The 17,373-nt window shown below is 35.3% G+C and overlaps 1 protein-coding gene across 2 annotated transcripts; it reads right to left on the bottom strand.

Moving 5' to 3' along the window:
- Positions 1-4,193: 4,193 nt before the first annotated feature.
- On the bottom strand, positions 4,194-6,927 carry LOC131607067 (transcription factor bHLH122-like). 2 transcript variants are annotated; one of them, XM_058879111.1, is made up of 7 exons: positions 6,610-6,927; positions 5,659-6,301; positions 5,246-5,583; positions 4,887-5,060; positions 4,720-4,785; positions 4,579-4,647; positions 4,194-4,467 (listed from the first exon to the last, which is right to left on the bottom strand). In XM_058879111.1, the coding sequence occupies exons 2-7, from the start codon at positions 6,275-6,277 to the stop codon at positions 4,420-4,422; spliced, it is 1,314 nt and encodes a 437-aa protein (XP_058735094.1). In that variant the 5' UTR covers positions 6,278-6,301; positions 6,610-6,927; the 3' UTR covers positions 4,194-4,419. The 2 variants fall into 2 exon arrangements, with proteins under 2 accessions (XP_058735094.1, XP_058735095.1); XM_058879112.1 differs by having other exon boundaries at positions 5,249-5,583; positions 6,610-6,922.
- Positions 6,928-17,373: the final 10,446 nt, after the last annotated feature.

Here is a 17,373-nt window from a genome sequence, read left to right as displayed (position 1 = left end):
TTAGGACAAATTAAAAAGGGGAAAAAGAATGTAAATTCAAAGAGAGTAAAGACTTCGACAGAAAGTAAAAGTACAAGAAAATAATTTAGTGTAAAAGACTTTGCATAAATAAATTGTGGTGTTTGAACACATACATTGCGCTCAGTTGAACTTTTTTCTCACTTTCGCTCAAATACTTTGAGTATAATGAGTTTCTGTAGTAATTGCAACACACGAAACCTAACGCTATAATTTCTTATTTATAATGAAAACTACATAACTTTAATGAACGTCACTTTTTCTAAACGCTGACACGTCTTCGCTTGCATGCTTTTCGCCCTTAACTTACTTCCATGCGTCCTTTAAGTTCAGGTTAGGCCGAAAAATGGTTTACTTAGCCTTGTTGCGTATTTTAATTTCCTTAATCAAAATATCTTCCAAGTCAATAAAAAAACCACTAAGTCCCAAGACTACTGCGCGTATGGGAACTTTGACATGTCTCCTTGGACAAATCTATCAAACCATCCACTTGACATCTCGTCGAAATAATATCAATAACTTTAGATGAATTCCTTTAATTGTTTTAAACTTCTCCTGACTTGTTGAACATAAGAGATACGTCAAAAAATCTAGCTAACAAATTGTTTCCCAAAAATGTCTTCTTCGATCAGAGGAAGAAGGGGACTTTTTTGAGTATTTTCGACGCGAAAATATTGTACTGACGTCGCAGCTAGTATAGCCACTTTTCCCAAACGTCACATCGAGATGTGCATGATTCACAAAAGCAATCATGATCTTCTATTTCCAAGGAGAACGTGAGCGACAAAAACGTCAATCGTTTGATCATGCTATAAGCAGATTACGCGTGTTCCATGCTTCTAGTCCAAATGTCAATTTTGAACACCGAACTTGTTCGCCGTAAATTTGGCAAACAAGCGCTAGTCCTCCCAAAATGGTTACTTGTAGGATCGACTAGGTGATCCTAAGACATGTATGCAAAAAGTTTTTTTGATATTTTTGTATGGTTTTCTCTGTTAAGGAAGTAGATTTCGACGTGGTCAAAATCCTTAGGACAATAAAAAGGTGAAAAGAGAATGTAAATGCAAAGAGAGTAAAGACTTCGACAGAAAGTAAAAGTACAGGAAAATAACTTAGTGTAAAAGACTTTGCATAAATAAAATGTTGTATTTGAACACATAGGCTGCACTCAGTTGAACTCTTTTCTCACTTTCGCTTGGATACTTTAAGTATAATGAGTTTCTGTAGTAATTGCAACACACGAAACCTAATGCTATAATTCTTTTAATTATTTTAAACTTCACTTGACTTATTGAACATTTGAGATACGTCAAAAAATCCAGCTAACACAATGATAGTGCATTCAAAACTATTGACATGATCTTAAAGTTAATTAATGTTGATGAGATTGACAGTGAAACCTTCACCAAGAAGCACGTAATTAACACTTGGGAGATATAGGCAGTCTAACTACCCTTTGCCTACGATTTTGCCTTTGGTTTCATCGCCGAAGGTGACATAGCTATTAGAGTATGATTCCATGTCCTTCAGGTTGTTCTTTTCTCATGAAATGTGTCAAGAAAAACCACTACTAAAGTATCAATCTCCTCGAGAAGAAACTCTTAAGTAGGTATAGGCTATATGGCTTAGAGTTTCCTTCTTGGCTTTCCACACTTGTTGAGGGTGCACATCTTTTGTTGCATTTCAGGTAAGATGAGACTGATATTAGTAGAAAGGTATGTGGAACCATGTTATGCAGATTTAGAAATCAAAGAAGGTATGGACAACATGCTCTTGAAAATGAATATGCTTTTTATAATGCTAACTAGATTTTGATGATGACCACTAAAGTGCAAGCATAATAAGCTGTTAAAGATTCAAGCAGACTAAGATACAGATAAATAATAACTACAAAGATGACTTGGCACTAAATAAGAAGAAATCTCAAGCCTCATATTCAATAAGAATTCAAGTAAGTTTCTGTATGACTGGATTATCTGACAAGTCTTGAAGTTTCAAAGTGTGAAAGAGAGGAAGCTCGCCAAGTCGCGCCTGAGTGAATTGTATGTTGTAAAAGCATAAGGGTTTTTCATAAAGTTATGCGGCTAAAATCACACACACAATAAAACATGTTTTATTAAGAAAATACTCCTAAAAATGTTTTCGAAGCTCGTTGAATCAGGAACTGTCTGAATGTTTTAGACGAAACTTGTAATGTTCAATTGATTGACACGAAGACCTAATCGATTGGGTTAGTGCAAAAGTGGTCCTTATACATTTGCGACATTGTCTTAATGAATGAAAACGACTATATCTCCTTTCCTTCTTTTTAAAACAGCCTAGACGTTTATTTTGAGGTCTGCCAATCAGTTGGAGCATGATGTCAATCTATTGGCACATTAAATTTGACCCAAGAATTTTTTCTTTTTTGTGTCAACCTCTAGCCTGTAAATAGAGGTTATTTCCTTCACATTTTCATATCCAGGATCAAGAGCACTCTATCTCACACTTCACACTCTCTCCCTTTAAAATATTTTTCTTTACTTTCTTTCACTTGAGTTTGGTCATATCAATTCGAAAAAGTTATTTTTCTCAGTGAGGTATTTTTTGTAATTTTAGAAAGGGCATTGTTGTAAGTTCACCAAAAAAATATTTTCGATTGACTGATTATTTTATCTATAAGGGATTGTGTATTTGAGTTAAAAGTTAAACCCGTAAAAAAGCTTCAGTTTGGGGATTTAGATTCTAAGTTGTCGTTTAGGTTCGTAAGCTAAGCCCGATCAAAAGCTTACTTTGTATCGAGATCAACCCGGTTCAACATATCACTTGGGTTGTGGTTATCCTGATAAAAACTTCAGTTCGATTTATAAGTTCATTCCGGTCAAAAAATTTCTTTGGTTCGAGATCATCCTGATTCAAAATCTTAGTGGTTCATGGCCAGCCTGGTTTAAACTTTGGTTTGATTCGTGACTTCAGCTCGTTTCAAAATCTCATCTTGGTTTGAGATAAGCATGTGTAAAATCTCGATTTAACTTGGGGATTAACTCCTTCAATAAGACTATCGCTTCTATCCGATATTCGTTGTTTACTTTGAAGTTAGCCAGAAACTTCATTATTCCTTGTATAAGGGAGTTCGACTACTAAAAGCTTATAATAATTATTGGATACTCTCAAGATCGAATCTTGAGGAGAGGATTATGTCACTTCATTTTGATTGAACCTCTATAACTCCTGATGTTATCTCTCTTACCCTTAACAATTTATTTTCTGCTTATTTATCTTTCAGGTGCTAAATTATTAAAATGTTTTCAAAATGGTTTTAAAATTTAAAAATAATTGTAAAAAAATAAAATCAAACTACTGTTTTTTCAATAACACACAATTCACTCCATCTTGTTTATGGAGTCACATGTTTAACATAGTCTAACATAGTCTATATAAAATAATCAAATTTATAGTAATAAGGTCGTATATGAACTTATAAACCACAATAGTGACATGCTCAGGATTATATGGCATATACATTATAGTATTGGTTATGATGTCTGACGGGATGCTGAGACTTGTAGTTTGACAGGATTAACTCAGTTTTCTTAATATGAGGCACAAACTTGGTTTTGAGTTTAACGATTTCATCAAGAGTTTTGGTTCCAAAATTCAGCATGCAGACTGATATAACCATGCCTTCAAGTTTGAAATTTATGTATAGTGTGTGGACAACTATGCTATCATGTACTCTTAACAAACTCTAACAAGCTTAAGTACCAAAAAAGTTACAAGTTAGTGAACTAAAACTAACTTAACTACCAACTAACAAAGTAGTTATCACTAATTTATATATGATTGTGAATATGATAAGTATAGACTAAGTATTAGTGTATACTAGCCCCTTATACTAAGATTAAGATCATGAAGGAAAAAGGAAGGCAAAATAAATAAAAAATATTGTCGGTTTTGGTCCCCATGTTTCCATGTATTTACTTTTGATGTTAAATCAAGCCCAAACATGCCATCAATTTATTGTTCCTTCAAAACCAACACTCAATGAAAGATGCAAAATCGACCATTCCCTTAAAATGGAGGGCCCTTAGAAAAATTAAAACCAACATAATAAACTTGTCTCACCAGATTTCGTACACAATGCTTTGTATATGTGATGACATCACATACATACATCAAATTATATGATCTTATAATAAAAGTCAACTTTTATGATCTCATTCCCCCACCACTCCAAAAGAACCATAGAGAAAGTAACAAACAACATAGTAGTAATACTAACATAATACAAACAAAAAATTATTATATCAGAAAATTAAATTAAGCTGCTTTAATTTCTAGACCAAATTATTACAACAAAATCTGTACAAAAGAAAAACTCTAACTCCTTTATCATCATCATCATTCTTGATTTTATTTCCCTTATTGGTGATGTGAGCACGTGCACTTGGCTCTATTTTCTGAAAGAGTCTGTATATTTATAGAAAGAAAAAAATGAGTAACTGAATGTGCAATGATGTATGAATATTTATGGCATATATTGTTTGAAAAAGTTGAGATTGGTCAATTGTTTGAACATACCTCAACTTGCTTTTGTAGGTCTTTAATATACTCAACAGCTAAGTCCAACATATCTGATGTGTTTGTTTGCTGCAAATAGAAGAAACAATGTTTGGTTTGTTACATAGGTTGGTAAGTGTGCTATAAAGTCAAAAACATTACCTTATCCATGTTTGGCACCAGATCTTGTAGTTTCCGCATTCGCTCGCTGATTTTAGTTCTTCTAACCTGAAAGTATTTCACATAAAGGCCAGGAAACGGTTTTCGTGTGCGCGGACTAAATGTGTCCCGCAGTTGGAATTATTTATAGTGGAATAATAAATTTATACCCTTTCTGCAATGCTTCTCGGGTGAGTGGCGCAGCCGCGCTTGGCGCGGATTTTGCACGGCACAGAATCTGAGAATTGTAAAAACTTTTCAATGGCTGCCAATTCTGCCGTGGTATTAGGCAAACTCGTCTGATGAGCCAAAGGAGCAGCAGGAGTATGGCCTCCTGTTTCATTCTGATCAATGCAACAAAATTATGTCAATGTTGTCAATTGCATCGCAAAAAGCGACAGTTTATTCAAATTCTGCTACACTTTAGTGCTAAAGTCTCGCAATATCGTATTGCAGAAAAATAGCACTATAACAACTATTGAACAATAGTGATGTTAAAAACCAAATTCCAATAGTACAATTCTACTACTACCTTAGTATCAGCCACATTTAAACCTGCAGAAAACGGTTTTACATCGTCATCGTCTCTGTATCTTTTCAGACCGGTAATATTATCAGATATCATTGCAGTGTCTTCCCATGTAGAACCTAAAGGAAAACCCGGGATGAAATCGTCACCCCGGGTTTCAGCAAAACCTTCCGATTCTAGATTGTTCTGAGGATTGCTACTATTCCCGATTTCGCCCCCTAACACCGATGAGTAGTCTGGAGCACTCTTTAACCGCACCGCAGAAGAAGAAAAATTCGCTTCTTTGCTAGTGCTGTTAGCAGTTCCGATCGTTCCAATCCCTCTCATAACAGCAAAACCTGCCAATCAAACTAGCTAGCATCATTATTAAGCAATCGTTAAGCGAAGAAAAGGAAAAGACTTTGAAGATATACCAGTTTCAATGTTAATGTTAGAAAACAATCCAGCAGGTGAACTACCATGTCTAATAAGATTAGAACAACTTCCTCTACCAGTCTTCATTTGATTCGGCAAAGGCGGTCTTCCAGAGCTTTGGTAAAACTTCTGAGGACCAGAGGAACCATAATTATTCATATTGCTTTGTTGTCGTTGAAGCTGTTGAAGATCTACAGTTTCGTTATTCATCGATGCCATCATAGTTTGAGATTGTTGATCAATCTCTTCCTTAACTATAGGAAGAAGTTCTTGTTGAAAACTTGACACTAGATTCTGAGTCAATGAATCATCTCCAGCAGCTACAGCTACACCTACAGCTACAGAAGCTGTAGCAGAAGCACTTTCAGCATCACCACCACCGCCACCGCCACTACCACTACCACTAAGACTATTCATAAACCGAGCGAAAACTCGCTCGGTTTCAGGACTAGAAGGTCGGTTAAAAAGATGCTCATAGAACTCTTTATCAATTATATTCGAAAAATATGAACTTGGTGCAGATTTAAACCGTGTCAATCCCGTATTCATTTGTTGCTGCTGGTGATGATTCTGATGATCTAGAAACATAGTTGGATGCTGCTGAAGATCTGACTCCATTTTTTCTTCTTCTTCAAAAAATCCCTGTAATAAAAATTTGATTTTTATTCAAATATTCAACACAAAAAACCTCTAAGATCTAATAAATAGTCGTAAAAAAGAAAACCCACAAAGGAAAACTATTTATTTCACTTGGGTTTTGCATAAATTCTAGAAGAAATGAAAGGGGAGGTGTGAAAAGTAAAAAAAAAAAAAAAAGACAAAAAAAAACAGTATCAAAATAAACGGCAAACCTTCATTTGACAAGACAGAAACAAAAACAACATATGAAGTATGAAACATGAATACTAAGAACTTAAAAACAACAACAGAAAAACCAAAGAAAAAACTACCTGTTTGTCTGTCTCTGAGAACCAACAGAAGTGAAAAAATATCTATGTTGCGTGTAGAGGTGAGAGTGGTGGTGATGAAGAAATGAAGAAACCTGAGTAGGAAGGTTCAAGAGAGAAGATAATAGTATAAAATAGCATTGGATTTTGTTGCTGTGGAGGTGCAGCCAATGAGGAGTGAACAGAGTGATAATTTCCAGCTTTCAGATTTGTTATGTGTTTTCAGATGATGTTTTTACTAGAATGCCCTTGTGTGAGTGTAACGTGGCAGAGGAAAAGGTTGTGAAAAGAGAAAGAAAAACACAGAGGTTAAAGCTATATTTAGAAGTAAAGAGGTTTGGTTTTGATAAAATGGGAAGGATACGAGGTGAAATTACTTTATTGCCTTACTCTTTTTACACATATTAATAACTCTGCTCTGCTGCATTCATCAGATCACACAGAGTTGAGTGGTTTTTGATAATGAATGCACTTATTGGAAAGAGTTCAATTAATTGAGGTTTGAATCTACACAAAAGTGATTCTAGAGACATCTCCCTCTATAGTTTTTTAATTAATTTTAAAAGAATATTATACACATTGAAAAATATAAGAAACTTTATAAAAATATATTAAAAATTAAAAGAGAATAATAAATAATAATAATGAGTATGATGAAAAAATAAACATTAAAAATTTTAAATTGTAAAATAATTTATAATAGATAACTTTTTTAGCCTTAACAATTTCTTACTTTGGACGAAAAAAGTATTGTAGTACAATTAGATTTTAGATTTAATATGGTTGAGTATAATTAAATTTATCCTATAAAATGCTTTTAATTTACAATTTAATATGTTTATGAAAAAATATTAAAAAGAAAATTATCATAGGCTTTTTAATTCTCATAATTGATTATGTGTTTCACAAAAACGACAATCTTAATTTTCAAAAAGAGAAAAACCTATAAGGCTAGTGTCTTAATCGATTAAGAAGCTTTATGTCATGCTTTAATCAATTGGTTAAGGGAATTAATCGACTAGGCAGTGTATATAAGCTTCTTAAATGTTTAAGAATAACCATGTTGAACCCTACAAGACTTTGATGGTTCCTCTAAGGGTTTTAAAGTTTTTTTTATCAAATAGATAGGTTAAAAATACTCTTTTGGTGAGTGTGTGATTGCCTTAGTAATTTAAGAAATAATATAATATATTTTACAAGACTCTGATCACTAAGACATGTACCAGTCGAGATTTCATACTTCCTCTCTTTCATAATCTTTGAAATTTCAAAATTTCTTACTTGATTCATCAATGATTTAACACTTCATCTGAGACTTGACTTCTTCATATAGGTGAGAATCAATATGACTTCTTAATAGACACGATCACTACAGAGATTGCTTGAATGGAGATCATCAGGGATTTCATCGAACGCTGCTTGACATCAAGTGTTATCCTTAAGAGATTAGCTTTGACATATTAATCTCCTAATCATAACAACTTGATCATAACTTCAAATAAAAACTTCACCTTATAGTGTTGTCATCATCAAAATAATTCAGGTCATTTAACTAATGTATATATTATACCTGCAAGCACAAAGATTCACAACTACTATCTGAGGGATCCCGAACTGAGTGAGTATATTCCTTTTAAAGAAATGCAAAATGTGATGGGCAATGATTTTTGCTAGTGGTTCTCCATTGATCCTTATTGTAAATTAGTCAATTGTCACTATTAGTAATTTGAGTTGTTCGAGCGCCAAAGGGACATTGCCTAAATTGTCCATTCCCCACCAAGCGAAAGGCCATGAAGATGAGAAGTTACTTATTTCTGTTGGAGATGCAAGGTAGATTTCATTGTGCTATTGGTATTTGTGGTATTTCTGAAAGTGTGTCTTGGTGTCTTCCCTCATGCTTGACCAGAAATATCCAACCCTTAGAGTCTTCTTGGCCAAAATGTATCCTCACAAATATCGTCATGTTAGTCCTTTGTGAGTTCTAAAGTACTTTCTTCTTTTTCTCTTTGATAAAGCATTTCATTAGGAAATTGTTGAACCCTCTTTCGTAAAAGTGTCCCTTAACTAATGAGTATGAGAAAGATTTTATTCTTACTTTTATCGCTTCCTTTTGATCCTCTAGGAGTTCTTCGTTGGTGATGTATCTTGCTATGAATGTCATCCTGCTTTGAGTTACCTATCATTATTCTATTGTGTTCAACTCCTCTTCTATACTAGGGATGGTTAATGTATCATGAATGACAATTTTATTATAGTTTCTTGTTTTAGAACTGGCCGACTTTGACAACAGATCGACTCGATTGGTTTCTTCTCAGGGGTTGTGGTGTATTTCCACTTTTTGAACTTCGTCATAGATAATTTTATCTAAGACAAATATTTCTGCACTATGCTATCTTTGGCTTGATATTCACCTTGCACTTGCGAGGAGACGAGTTGTGAATATGATTTTATCGTAACTATTTCGACTCTCATTTCAAAGTTTAGTCGCAACCCAGCTAGGCATGATTTGTACTCTTCTTGGTTCTTTAAAGTATGGAATTTAATTCTTATAGCTACCTCTAATATGTTGTCGCATTCACTCTCTAAAAGGAGTCTGACACCGTTTCCTTGGGTATTGGAAGAACTGTCCACAAAAAATGATTCACGTAGAGGATATTCAAATGCTTAAGATTTGAGCACTTTTTTGGTCTCCAAAGAGATATCAAAATCAAACAATTCTATAACCCACTTCATCATCATTCGTACAAGGTCCGACTTATGGAGTATTTATTTGATAGGGTAATTGCTTCTTAATAGTATGGTGTGAGCAAGAAAGTAATATCTAAATTTATTAGATTTTATTATGAGTGTCAGAGTGTCTTCACCACCTTTATGTAACCTAATACTTCTTGAGATACGAAAAAGGTACAAAAGGAGGGGTTCCCCTTCTCTCGGTCAAACCATTAGGGATGATTGTGATAACACTTCTTTAAGTTTAGAAAATTCTATATTGCATTTAGGGGTCCGTTTGAATTTTACTTTTTTCCTCAAAAGTTTGTAAGATGGGAGAGCATGGTAGGCCAACTAAGAAATAAATTAGGAAATTTTAACTGCTGCCATTTAGTTCTTGAAATCCTTTAATGGTTTTTAGAGCTTCCATGTTGACCACTTCTTACCATTGAATAAGGTTCACCTATATCCTTCTATTTGTAAGGTAGTACCCCATGAATTTTTCTAACCGCACCCCGAAAGGGCAATTTTCAAGGTTAAACTATATTCCATATTTTCTTACTTCACTGAATATGGACTTTAGATGTGTTGTATGCTTCAAATACTCCTTATATTTGAAAAAATATGTTGTCCATAAACTTCCAATATTCCTTATATTTGACTGGCGAACAATTTGTTCATCATCTGTTGGTAGGTATTTCCCGCATTTTTAGGCCAATGAGCATGACCTTGTAGTAGAATTTGCCTCTGTCAGTTATGAAAGCCATTTTATTCCAATTTAGAGGTGTTCACAGGTGTTTTGGCGAATAGTCACGAGTTTGATTAGCTTGTGAAATTAACTCAAAAAATCTCGGGAACAATCTGTGCACATTAAATGTACGAAAAATGTATGTTTGCAAATTGATTGTGCATGTTTTCACAAAGACAAAAACGTCAGAAACTTTAATTGAAGAAGAGTTTGGATTGAAGCAATGAATGAAAAGTTTAATAAATGAAATTAAATGATAACGTGCAGTAAATGACATTATAGTAAGAATGTTCCATTTAAGGTAGCATAAAGATAACTAAAATCAAGGGACGTAGACTCATACATGTTCCTCACAAACTGTTTCTCTCTTTGACTCTGGTACTCCAGTTCTATAGAGAGTTATAAAAATTTTGCGACCTCGAATATAGTGTAGGAGTCTGTTATTTATACTACTTTAAAGATAACCGTCGACAGTGGCTAATCCCTAAAAGATTGGACATGATTCCCACTACTTGAACATCCATGTTAAGACTTGTTTTCCTGCATTTTCGGAGAGATAAATGTTGACGAACTAGACATCATGCTAATAAACGCCTTTCAACGTGCTTTGAACTTCCCAACCTCTTTCAAGCCTATCTGACTCTGTTCATGTAGCGTCTGGTGAAGTGCTTTCTTGCTTGCCTGAACTAAGACTTATAAAATTATTTTAAGTCCTTAAGAACTGGTGACCTTGTCGAATCTGATCATTATGTCGAAATCCCCTTTTCGAGAATTCAGACATGTTTAGTGGATAGAGTGATCCTAATCTTATGGATATGTTCTTGAGATTCTTCCAAACCAAGCTAACCATGCTTCACCGAACACTCTTGGGTCGACGTGTATTTATAGGTTAGACCTCCTTCTGTCGAGATTTTTCAATACTTACCATCTTTCAACGTAATCAACTAGTCTTATTTATTGACTTTCTAGTGTTTTTTGTTGACTTTATCCAGCTAGAATTTCCAAGCCAACAGATGCCCCCTGTAACACGGTGAACTGACTTTTTAATAATCGGAATGTCGCGGTAAGCAAGAGTCGCCACCGACTTTTATTTTATCCAAACAAATTCGGAAAGGCAAAAAGAAACAGAAAAAAAAACCTTTTTAAAGAAATCTAAGTTCGGGGGGTAATTTATGCAAAGGGAAGGTGTAAGGCACCCTTTGCATCCATGGTTTTCCATGGGCTCTTAATTGCTTTGCTTGCTCGTTTTCAGAAAAAGTAGATGAAAGAGATAGGGACTTTAGCTTGTGAATAAGCGTTGCCCTTTTGAAAAATTATGAGAAAGAATATAATAAAAAGGTTTGAGCATTGCAAGGCAATTAGGGGCAATTACCTTAAACTCAGATGATAGGTCTCTTTTTGCCTTTCAGAATGAAAGGGTCTATCCTTGCCGTAAGAGGGCAGGAAGCCTTTCGTTTGGAGGTTGAAGGGTCATCGAAGCATCCTTTGCCATAAGACTGTCCCATGCCATAGAAGGGCAGGTAGTCTAAGGCAAGGATCAGAATAAGCCATTTCGTAGGCAGCCAGAAGATACCTCAGCCTTTTCCGTAGGCAACTTTCGAGGGTCGAGGTCATGTTAGTGTATCGAAGGCAGCATCATTAGGGACCATGACCTTTAATCGAGGCAACATGGCTGAGGTATCCTCGTATTCGAGGGACTGGCTATTCTGCACAAAATACAAGGCAACAAGGCAACAGGCAACAAGGCAACAGGCAACAGAGAGGTTACCCCAAAAGAGTGCGTGGGTGCAACAATCATGTGATTATATTCGGTTATATTATCTTGTAATTAGTGATTCTAAGTTAATTACAAGCTTGCACTCCCTATAATTACTAACCACAACAATTAATATTAACAATAATAATGGGGGAAGGGAAATTGCAACCAGCGGAGGAAAGGGGAAGTAATAATTTAAAATCAGGGTTTAGAGTTACCGACTATGCGAAGCTTTGGCATTTGGCAAACCCTGAAGATTGGAAGAGGAAAAATAAACAGAAAATAGGGGTGAGTGCATTATCGGTTCCGATGCAGGTATGGTTAACACTAATCAATAAAAATAACAATAAAAGAAAAAGGTAAAAGAAACTTAGCTTCGATTGATGAAGGTTGAGAATTGGGGGTAGCTTGAAGCATTGACTCTGACCATTGAGAACTGAAAGAAGAAACAACAAGGCGTGAGTGTATAGGCAGTTCATTGGCAATTAAGGTTAACCCTAATTTGATGAAAAGGAACAAAATAAAACAGAATGACTATTTAAAATAAATATGAAATAGAACTTAGCTTCTATAATCGGCGAGGCGCATAGTCGGAAAGAACCATGTTGGTAAACCTGAAAAGGCACAGAAGAGATATATTCAGTGTAGGGCAAACCCTAATTAGGATTCAAATCGAGTATAATGGTAAATTGATTTAATTAATTATTGGTCTTGCGACCTAATTAATTAAATCGGGACAAAAGATTGAATCGAGTGTAAGAAATAAATTTTTTAGGAATTTTTGGAATTGAAATAAAATATATATGAATTTTTAAAGAATTTTAAATGAATAAAAACTAATTTTAATAATTAATATAAATAAAATAAATAAATAAGATAAGATAAATATATAAAAATATGATTTTTATTATTTATGAAAAGAAAAAGAAATTTAATAAAATGTTTTGTAAAAGGAAAATATAAAGAAAGAATTGCATATAGATATATAATTAAATAAAAAACAAGCTTATGTAATAATAAATAAATAAAATTTGAAAGAAACTTAGCTGATGCTTGAGTGTGGTGAGACTGAATGCCCATGTGATAATCCTTCAACCCTGGTACGCTTGATCCAAAACGCTGCAGATTTGACGGTCGGATCTTGAGGGTGTATAGTAACGCCTACGCGCATCGCACACAGGATCTGCATGAACACTTAAAGAAAACAAACCCAAAAATAATAGCTTGTCACGCGCAGGGGTCGAACCCCTGACCTTGTACATGTAAGCCTTAACGCGCTTCTGTTACCACTGAACCAATTGTCATTTGATGATAATAACATAAACGTAATATACTATATATAGAAAAAACCAAATTAATTCAGGAATTTAAACAAGCTTTGCGCGCCCAGGCCACTTCTTCTTCCTCGTTGAGTTTCTGGAAAAATATAACAGCTTTTAGGCAACGGTTTCTCGTGCGTGGCCGTAGACCCTCCCTCATCAAATCTGCAAATCACGCTCAAAACAACACAACTAACAATCAAAATCAACTATAAACGGTACTGCGAATCAAATGGGGCCATTAATTTGGGTCGATTTCGCCTCCATCCGAAATCCCTAATTTGAGGTTCATAAACCCTAAAAATGGTGGGGGGCCGAACCTGCACTTAAACTTCGATCCAATTATCCAGAAACGAACCAAACACTCATACAAACGTAAACACATGATCAAAACATGCTCATGATGCGTAAATTGATGCGATTGAATTAAAACAAGAAAAAGGCAAACCGTGAGTGATTTTAGCGGTGATGCTTGACGCGTGCGACTCTGCAGATGCTTCAAACGCCTTCAGGAAGCATCCAAGATACGTAATCAATCGGTAACAAGCTTTGAACTTCGCTGCAATTGAGGAAACGATGTGGATTTTTTGGGAGAATTTTAAGGATTCGGTTCAGGTTCTCTTGCCCAGCCAAAAACTCGTCCTTGCCTCTGAATTAATCTAGGTATTTATGGGGATTCAAGTAGGTCAACAGAATTGGTCTAAATCTTTGCAATTGGCAAGATTGATTTGTGAAATCTTCTTGATTGATTTTCGAGGGAAACTTGCTAGATTGGTACCAAATTTAGCCAATTATCCCTTAAATAAAATCCAATTAATTTCCTTTGATTTTGGTGAGATTTTGAATCACACTTGGAATCCAAATATAATCTTTGCATATTTTTAATATTTTATTGAATTTTAAATTGAATTTAAATTCAAAATAAAATAGATAATAAATACTAAAAAATGGTTGAATGGATTATGGGTCATGGATGACCTTTTGGAACAAGTTTGAATCACAAAACTTAGGCCCCTTTAAAAAAAGATGAACACTCAGTATTTGTTCTATGCGTTTTCTCAAAATATGGCCAATATCACCAAGTCATAACTCTCTCAATTTTTATCATATGGAAGTGTTCTAGGAACCTTGTGCATTGATTTGAACTTGCACATGAGAAATAGTATGGGCAAATTTTGGGGTATGACAGCTGCCCCTGTTCAATTATCTTAAACCTGAAGATGTAGAGTGGTTTGTATGTCAGTCGGTATCTGAAGGTGGAAGATGATTGAACATTAGAATACCCAAGAATTTGCCCTGACTGGAGCAGGGACTTTTACCAGAGACGGGCTTTGAAGATGCCGTCCAAGTGTTAGAAAAGATGTATGAGACGGGCTTAAAGATGCCGTCTGATCTGGATAAATACAAAAGTCAGAATAAGTCGTACGTTAGACTATATCCGAGCTTGAAGTATTGAGAAGTGTTTGTTGGAGATGGGTTTAAAGATGTCATCCAAGTGTTCGGAAAAGACATATGATGGGGATGGGCTTAAAGATGCCATCCAGTACATCATGCATTAGATTATGTTTGGAGTGTTTGAGAAGTAGTTTTTTTGAGTGTTGATTGTTACGGAACCGTCCGAGATTACCGCTTTTTAGATTTTGGCAAGTTGATTGTTTAAGGAATCGTCTGAGATATCGACTTAAATCTGAAGATAGATTGTTAAGGAACCGTCCAAGGTATCGACTTAACTCTGAAGGTGGATCATTAAGGAACCGTCCAAGGTATCGACTTAACTCCAAAAGGTAGATCATTAAGGAACCGTCCGAGGTATCGACTTAGATCTAAAGGTAGATTGTTAAGGAGCCGTCCAAGGCATCGACTTAACTCTGAAGGTGGATCATTAAGGAACCGTCCAAGGTATCGACTTAACTCCAAAGGTAGATCATTAAGGAACCGTCCAAGGTATCGACTTAGACCTGGAGGTAGATTGTTAAGGAACCGTCCAAGGTATCGACTTAACTCTGAAGGTGGATCATTAAGGAACCGTCCAAGGTATCGACTTAAATCCGTAAGAGGTCATTAAGGAACCGTCAAAGGTATCGACTTAAATCTGAAGATGGATTGTTAAGGAACCGTCAAAGGTATCGACTTAAATCTGAAGATAGATAGTGTTTATTTTTGACTGTAGTAGTAACCTGAAAAAGGTAAAGTTAGTTTTCTTTATGCCATGTCATGATGCATGCAATGCGTTTGTGTGACGGGATTCTCAAAATAAATGAGAACCTCGCATGTTATGTATGCACTTGTCGCGATGCTTTATGTATTATGTATGAACGTGTATGCAATTGTATGAATATATTTATGATTTATGACGTATGACTATGCCATTTGACACATCTTGATTGAGAAGGTGGATCTTCATGTCATTGTAATTTTGATGTTTGATCTTATCTTGAAGATGCTCAGCTGGGGATTTATGGTTTCTGCTTGGGGATGATCAGTAGTTTGATGTACCCTGATTTAGAGATATTGATAAACCATGTTGGAGAAGAGCAACATGTTGGATGACCGGTAGTGTTGAAGATGTAAGCTCTGTTGGGGAGCCATGTCTTTGTCAGGACGAGTATGTTTGAACATATCTTCTTAATGATTACTCTGTGGGGATATGATCTTGCGAAATCAGCTTATTTGAATGTTGCCCCTAGTATTATAGTGCCTACCATTCCTGAATTTAATTAGGATAAGCCACTGAAGATTGATCACGATGTCAAACTGGACTTGCATAGATTTGCCCCAGTTAGCAGGAACTTTGAAAAGATTCGCCTCGCGAGGACTTTATGAGATGTTCACTATGGGCGATATGCCCCCAGTAATCATAGTCTCCTGACAATGTCTCACGTTGATTGGGGAGTAGCTTTAGATATACTTGGACGCATGCCCCTAATTGTTCGAGCATCCATGAGAGGTTCTCGGAATCTTGACTTGATTGCCCCAGATTGATTGGACAAAACATGTCATGCCCCTTGTATATGTAAGAGACATGGCTTCTTGGAGTAATATTGTCTGTCGGGATAACTTTTAGTTATTAGTTGTACCCTGTGCAAATTCTTTCTGTTGCTAACATTTGAAATTATGTAGCAGAATATGTCTAATAATGTATTCATGAGATGCAATGCATACGTTTGTCTTGAGTTTTTTGAAAAACATTAAAGCAGGAGATGTAAAAACATGACATTTGTAAGAACATGATGTTTGTAAAACGAAAATATCAACTCAGCATTTTTGGTAAACCTTAAGGAGTCGGGATACCTTTCGGTGACAGTATGCTTTCGAACTAACCATACTTCAATTAGGACTTTCAAGGGTTGTAACGTGGCTTGGTTCACGGTTCAAGAAACAAAGAATAAAGGCTCAAAGTTTATTTATACCCACCCATCTTCGTGATGTTCTGCGATCCTAAGCTCAGTTAATTCAACTTATGCATTCAGGTTCCAAGAGATCTATGGATTTGCGCCTTTGATAATGATGATGGTTCACAAGCAGAGAGAACTTTTGAGATGGCAGTCACTTCTTCCTTTTGGTAACCACAACTTTGAGTTGTTCAAGAATTTATTGACTTCTTTTTTCATCTTTTTGATATCCCTAACTTTTGCCTGAACTGTCTCTTTTGAGCTTACAGTCAGCGGGATGCCTTGATTTTTGCCTAAGTCTTTTTTTTTATTTTTGACTTAGCAGGCTTTTGTTTGTATATATGTTTTTTCCATTTTTCTCTTTTTTAAAGATAATGACTGCCTTGTTTGATGATTGATGAACCGTCATTGTCTTTTGATTGACATCTCCGACACTTCTTTGATGTGTGCGGACGAACGCTTGTGATTGAAACCTTTGTTGAAAGGTGTACTGAATGATTCTCTTAAAATAGAATGCACAGCCAGATTAACTGAGAACTACCCTGCCCTAGGTTATGATCGAGGGTTTTGAATCAGGACAAGAAAGAAACTTCTACTTCTTAGGCTCAAAAGGGGTTGACGAGGGATTAACATCCTTATATCTCCACTGTTTAGGAATTGAAACAATGCCTGTACATCATCAGCATAGTCCGCTCAAAAGCATATTGTATGAGGTTGCGGTATCGTTTTCGTCATCCTCCCTTAAAAGGTATACAACTTTAGCAGGAGTTGAATATCACAAAAACATATGCAAAATAAAGACATAATTTAACATGAGTGATAACGAAATAATTTATTCAAGAC

The sequence above is a fragment of the Vicia villosa genome, linkage group LG5, assembly GCF_029867415.1.
Source record: "Vicia villosa cultivar HV-30 ecotype Madison, WI linkage group LG5, Vvil1.0, whole genome shotgun sequence".
Classification (NCBI taxonomy): Eukaryota; Viridiplantae; Streptophyta; class Magnoliopsida; order Fabales; family Fabaceae; genus Vicia; species Vicia villosa.
This window is presented reverse-complemented; position numbering and strand designations above follow the sequence as displayed.

What these genes read in the sequence shown, in the direction of transcription:
- LOC131607067 (XM_058879111.1), bottom strand. Translation starts at nt 6,277, where the DNA reads ATGGAGTCAGATCTTCAGCAGCATCCAACTATGTTTCTAGATCATCAG. An exon ending in CGAGAAGCATTGCAGAAAGG is followed by an intron (nt 4,786 to 4,886) that starts GTATAAATTTAT and finishes AAATACTTTCAG; the next exon opens with GTTAGAAGAACTAAAATCAG. An exon ending in TGGTGCCAAACATGGATAAG is followed by an intron (nt 4,648 to 4,719) that starts GTAATGTTTTTG and finishes TTCTATTTGCAG; the next exon opens with CAAACAAACACATCAGATAT.